Raw genomic sequence first — 5,709 nt, 5'->3', positions numbered from 1 at the left:
CACAAATCCAGTACATTCAAAATCCAGTTGTAATAAGACCAAACCTTAACACTACAACATACAGAATACCACACAGGAACAATGAGATAAAAGGAAAAAGTGAGACCCAGGCTCCTGCTGGTCTGACTTTAATAGTCAGCACAACCTTGACAGAAAGATAACAGAACTAGTTTAAACCAGATGTACTCAGCTTCCCAGAAGAAATAACCCAAACAATAACCTTCTGCCTGTTTCTTTCACATAGAAAGAAAACTTTCCAGAACACTCTTGAATTAAGTAGAACAGGAAAAATCTCTACACATAAATCAACACTTTCTTTACTAAGAAATGCAGACTGACAAATTGTAGGAATGACGTTGTGGAGAATGTGGCAAGATTTTTGAATGAAACCATGAAATTACATTACTATAGGTCCTAAGAGCCGTTTTCATACCTCACGGTGTCTGGACAGTTTTATCCTAAAGTATCTCCTACTATGTTCTGTTAACATTGTTGTGTTCTGATCCATGTAAATGATGCACGTATTCTATGCCAATATAGGAGACTAATTGATTGAAGTGGATTTGTTGCACCAGGACAATGGGGCACTTTAATTGCACAAACCTAAATTTCCAGTGTGCCCTCAAACCTCTCCCATAAAATACAACCCTGGAGGTGACCAGAGATTTTTGGCTTAACTTTAAGCCTTTCCCACTGGCTTCCCCTGGTGAAGGGCTGCTGCTGCCACCACTTCATGGTACCTGGGATTTAAGTGCAGCTGCAACTGGGGAGTGGTGTGTCATGATCCTTCTCATTTAGGCTTTCATGCCAAAACGGGAGGTGATTTTCTCCTGAGTTTGTAAGCATTTTTAAAATTACTCTGTTAGTACCAATGTAGATGAAGTCTGTGATTATGCCCCTATTGCATGGAGCAGGTTTGCAAGAATGTGCTTTAAGAGCAGAGAGAATGTGAGCTATGCCAGCCCTGCAAAACAGCTCCCTGTTGTTAGCCCCATTTTGCTGAAGGGAGGCGGGAAGAAGTGAAGACAACCCTGAAGAATAGCTGGATGTTGTTAGCCTAGTACTGGTATTTCCTTTCATTCTTTCTTTTTGGGAAAAAGAGGGGTGAGGGGGCTGTAAAGTTGACTGCAACAGCAGAGTGGAAGTCAGGTGGACAGCAGGTTTGGTTGCAATCCATCTGTCTTGAGAGACAATGGAGTGTGCCTCCAGGGGTGAAGTCAAACCGCAGGGGAATCACAGTGCCTGCTGTGGCTGCAGAGACCGGTCACTTGTAACTGTTGCCATTCTGCATTGTTTTTTGCTGTGTTAGCAGCACCAAAGTGACCTCTCTGGGCACGCCTGGGCAGAGTGGGGGGGCGGGGGGTGTCATGGGCTGTGCAGATGACAACACCCCCGTCTCGGCCTCGCAGGTGTGGGGCCAGTCAAAGCCATTTCGCAGGGTGTGGCCACTGTCCCATGCTGGCCACTGCTGCAAAAAGTTTTGCAGGCTCAGGTTGAAGAGTCAAGCAAAGAACATAGCCAGGATACAGAAGCAAAACAGCAGCCAAGAGGCCTGATCTTTATTGTTGCAACAATGACTCCAAACTACAACATAAAAGATGCAGAGAGAAGCCCCAAACAAAGGGTGTCACTCTCTTTTAAAGGTTTTCCCGAATTACCCATAACACCACATTGAAATCGTTGCACATATGTCACAAGCATGTCATAAACTAGGAGTGGCATCTTAGCTGAAAACTGATGCCTTGTCAGTCAGGGATATTTAGCATTCCTGGCACTGGTTAAGGTGATGCCTGCAATCTCTGATATCCAGGCCAAGTCCAATATGCCCCTTTGTCTGAGTCTGGAAGGTGAGACCTAGCACCTATTGGGTATGGGCAGGGTTTGCAGGGAGTACGTGACCATTCCCCTTGGGGATTATGGCTCCCCCAGGCCCGACCTCCCTCCTCTGGTCGCCATCCTTCCCCTGAGCAAAACACCATTGGAATGATGAAAATCCATCACAGATGTGATTTTATATTGAATTTTTTTACTGTAGAAAATGAGACCACGGCTCTACTGGGTAAAAAGTAACAAGGCTGGATACAATGTTGCAAGTCAGCTCCCCACTTTCCCTGACTCCGCGGGGTTCCTCGGCGAGGATGCCTGGTTTACACCTGCAGTACCGGGGGTCCTCGTTAGGGGGCGCTGCCTCGCAAGCAGCCGTCAAAATAAGAGACGCCCCGCGATCCCTTCGTCTCCCGGCGGCGCTTAAACAGGGAAAGGGGGCAAATGGGTCGTGTGTTTCTTGCTGACGTTTCCGGCTGCCCCACTTCCAGGAGCCGAGGGCAGGAGGGGAGCCCCGCAAGGAGGAGGCCGGGCGGAAGGGGCTTTCGGAAGGGCGGCGCCCCGCCTCCCCGACGGAACTACCGCTCCCGGCATGCCCAGGGCGCCGCCGCCGCGCCTGCCATTCCCGGCGTCCTCCGGGAGCGGAAGCGGAAGAGCGGAAGCAGCGGCGCGGGCGGCCCCTCAGAGGACGAGCCGGCCCCGCGCGAACCCGCGCCTGCGCTCCCCGGCGCGCCATGGCGGCCCTGCAGGGGGCCTTTCCGGGGGGAGGAGCCGCGCCCCCGCCGGCCCAGCTCCTGCCCGGCCTGCTCGCGCCACCCCTCCGGCCCGCGGCGGGGAGGGCCATGGAGGGGCTGGGGGCCCGCCGGGCCGGCCTCTGCGCGCCGCCGCCCAGGATCCGCGCCCGGTAGGCAGGCGGGCGGGGGGCGGGGGGCGGGGGGCGGGGTGGTCCGGGCCTGGGCGCCCTGGCGGCTCCCGCTGAGCGCAGCCTTCTCTCCCCCGCAGGCCGCCCGCCCTGCGCCGCCGCCGCCGCCGCAGCAGCCAGAAGCGCCGCCTGGACGGGGAGCCCGACGGGTAAGCGCCGGCCGGCCGGCGGGGAAGTGGGGAGGGGGCGCGGCGGGGAGCGGCTCCCGGGAGCTTCGGCCTCCGCGGAGCCCCGTCTAAGCTGCGCCATTCCTTCGCCAGCTGCCCGGAGGCCAAGAAGCGGCTGGCGGAGGCGGTGCCTGCCTTGGGGGAGTGGCTCCTTGTCGCGGGCCAGCCGTGCGGCCCGGGACTCTCTTCGCAGGGCCAGAGTCACCTGCCTGGCCCGCTGGACGTTCCCTGGGAAGAGATGGAGCAGTCGGCGGGGGAGCTGCAGTGCGAGGCGGCCCGCAGGAAGCTGCAGGAGATCGAGGACAGGTAGGGGCCGAGACAGTTCAGCTCAGGAGGGGGGAAGGTGCCTCCTTTTGCAGCCCCCTGGACTGGATTTGCTGCTGCTGGCCTGGTGTTTGCTTGTTTTTTGTTTTCGCACTGGTATTTTCTCTACTTTGGCTGAAAGTGAGTAGGTGCAGAGGTGAATAGGTGAGATTGATAGACCTCATCTTCTCCTCCCCCCATCCCATCAATGATTCCATCAGAAATTGCCCAAACACTTCCAATGTTGCCTTCACAGCAGTGTTGGAAACTTTGAAGTATAAGCTAATTGCCAAGCAGCACCTTAAACTTGCAGTTGCCGCAACGGAATGTCTAGCTGCTTTTTCTTTTTTTGTGGTGACATTTTTTTTTTTCCATTTCATTTCTTTACAGCTTTATATTTGAAAGAAAAAAATTCATATCACTCCCTTTCTGTTGCTAGAATAATTGACGAGGATGAAGAAGATGAGAGCGCCCTTCCAGCAGGGGGTGTCTGCACCCTTCCCACCTTGGTTCTTTCTGACACCCTGAAAACAGGCCTGAAGAGGGATTACGAAGGAGACCTGACAAGGCAAATGATCGAGTCCATGTAAGGAGCTGCCAGAGCGAAGCCTGGCTCATGGTGGTGCTTGGGAGGGGGCCGCACAGTCCACTGAACTAACAATGCATTTGCCAGTTTCACACACACCCTGCCCAGGGCCATAGCAAGGCAGGCTGTGACAGGATCTTCCTGCTTGGCTTGAGGAGGGGGTTGTTGAAGGGACCAAAAATAGGCAACTGTGGGGATGAACTCCAGAGCAGCAGTAACACTGCAGGGCTTTGGCTAGGGGTTGATGCAACAGGATTCTCTGTTGTGATTCCTGTGCTCTCATCCACGCAGGAGCCGCCCCTCCATGGAGCTGGTGCTTTGGAAGCCTCTCCCAGAGTTCCTCACTGAAAGGACGCCTGTTTCTGTGAAAAACTTCAAGCCACTGATCACAGGAAGATGCCCCACGAAGCCAGCAGCCCAGGGAGCTGCCTTTTGCCCACAGACGGCAGAGTTTCCTGAGCAGCCTCAGCAAGAGGAGATGCCTTCGGCCCTCTATGGCCCCCTGGGGCGCCCTGCAGGTGCAGACGAAGAGATGGAGTTGTAGGCAAAGAAGAAGGGGCTGAGACAGAGTTCTCCAGACATGCTGAGACTGGACTTTTCGGGGGAGGGGACTGTGAGGACCATAAAGAGTCTAGGGTGGAATAGTAACATGTCTGGAACATGGAGAAGACACTTTCAGAGTCCTTGTAAAGAAACGTGATGGGTAGGGTTCATATTTTTCCTTTTGGGTGTGACTTTTTTCTTCCCTTTTCATGGAGTAAAAGTCAGGAGCTGACAGTGTAGTTCTGGCTCAGACCACCCTCTATGCCCACTAAGCTACAAGTGTTGTTCTGTTTGGAACTTCAGTGGAGGATTTTCACCTGCTTTAAAAGGAGAGTCTCAATCTTGAGTGTTTGGTTGCCTGCGTTCGCTTTCACTGCTGCTCCTTGAGCCGTGTGGCTTAAGTGTTGCTGGGAGGAAAGGGCACCTTGCAGGCATCCTTGCCGGCTCAAGTGTGGCCTAGAAATTGTCAAGAGGTGGGGCAGGATAGAGGCCAAGCCACAGAGCTGGCTGCAGGCCTTAGCTTTGAGTCAAGAGCCATTTCTGTTGGCTGACTCCTGCTTACTCTCCCCTTCCTCCCAAAGATTGCTTCATTGGGTTGAGGGAGTCAGGACACAGTTGATGGCTTTGGGCCAACCATTCCCAAAACCAATGTCATACAAGTATCAGCCTGCCCAAAACAGCAGCTTTAACGTTCATTTCACCTTGTGCCTGAATCTGAGCCATGGCTGGTGCTGCCAGTCCTCCAGTGACAACTGTCTGAATGCCATAGAACACAAAGTTGCTTTCCTCTGAAACGATACCTCGTGTTTTTATTCAGAAAAGCCATTTCCTGGCTGCCAGGAAGCTACAAAATGGTCCTTTCCTAAATCTAGAATTACCAGGAAGGGCAACATCAGCAAAACATCCTCACCTGAAAGACTTTAAAACCACACTCACTTCCCCCTGTTCTTGCTTCATTTCCTGGATGGTCACTTGACCACTTGTTGGTGTGTTTTTTTTTTAATCTTCCCTGCCCACACTCCTTGTCTTCTTCAAAACGTTAGAACAATTGTACCTAAACATTTACATCTTAATTCAGAGTGGAAACCCTGTGCATCCCCCCCCCCAATCTTGTTAAGACTAAACTGTCACCTGCAGCCAGCAGGGCTAGTGGTCAAGAGTTTGGGGATGTAGCCTGGCAACAACTGGTGGGCCAAAGAAGTATGAGAAAAGCATTTATCCCATTGTTATTTCCCTTTTTGGTAGTCCTCTACATGCAAGCAGAAGTGGCTTTTAAACTGCCCAAGTTTCAGAGGATGGAGCAGGTTAGAACCTGCTGGTCCCCACTCTGGTAGCCTGTGGAAGGGCCTCCACAGCTGATGTGA

The 5,709-nt window shown here is 52.9% G+C and overlaps 1 protein-coding gene across 1 annotated transcript; it reads left to right on the top strand.

The window, feature by feature from the left end:
* Positions 1-2,825: 2,825 nt before the first annotated feature.
* CCDC117 (coiled-coil domain containing 117) lies at positions 2,826-5,139 on the top strand. Its single transcript, XM_081842627.1, has 4 exons — positions 2,826-2,895; positions 3,007-3,219; positions 3,656-3,802; positions 4,094-5,139. Exons 2-4 carry the CDS (start codon positions 3,152-3,154, stop codon positions 4,344-4,346), a joined length of 468 nt encoding a protein of 155 aa, XP_081698753.1. The 5' UTR covers positions 2,826-2,895; positions 3,007-3,151; the 3' UTR covers positions 4,347-5,139.
* The last annotated feature ends 570 nt before the right edge of the window (positions 5,140-5,709 follow it).

The sequence above is a fragment of the Podarcis erhardii genome, assembly GCF_964252035.2.
Source record: "Podarcis erhardii genome assembly, chromosome: 15".
NCBI classification, from domain to species: domain Eukaryota; kingdom Metazoa; phylum Chordata; class Lepidosauria; order Squamata; family Lacertidae; genus Podarcis; species Podarcis erhardii.
This window is presented reverse-complemented; position numbering and strand designations above follow the sequence as displayed.

What these genes read in the sequence shown, in the direction of transcription:
- CCDC117 (XM_081842627.1), top strand. Translation starts at nt 3,152, where the DNA reads ATGGAGCAGTCGGCGGGGGAGCTGCAGTGCGAGGCGGCCCGCAGGAAG. An exon ending in CTGCAGGAGATCGAGGACAG is followed by an intron (nt 3,220 to 3,655) that starts GTAGGGGCCGAG and finishes TTCTGTTGCTAG; the next exon opens with AATAATTGACGAGGATGAAG. An exon ending in AGGCAAATGATCGAGTCCAT is followed by an intron (nt 3,803 to 4,093) that starts GTAAGGAGCTGC and finishes TCATCCACGCAG; the next exon opens with GAGCCGCCCCTCCATGGAGC.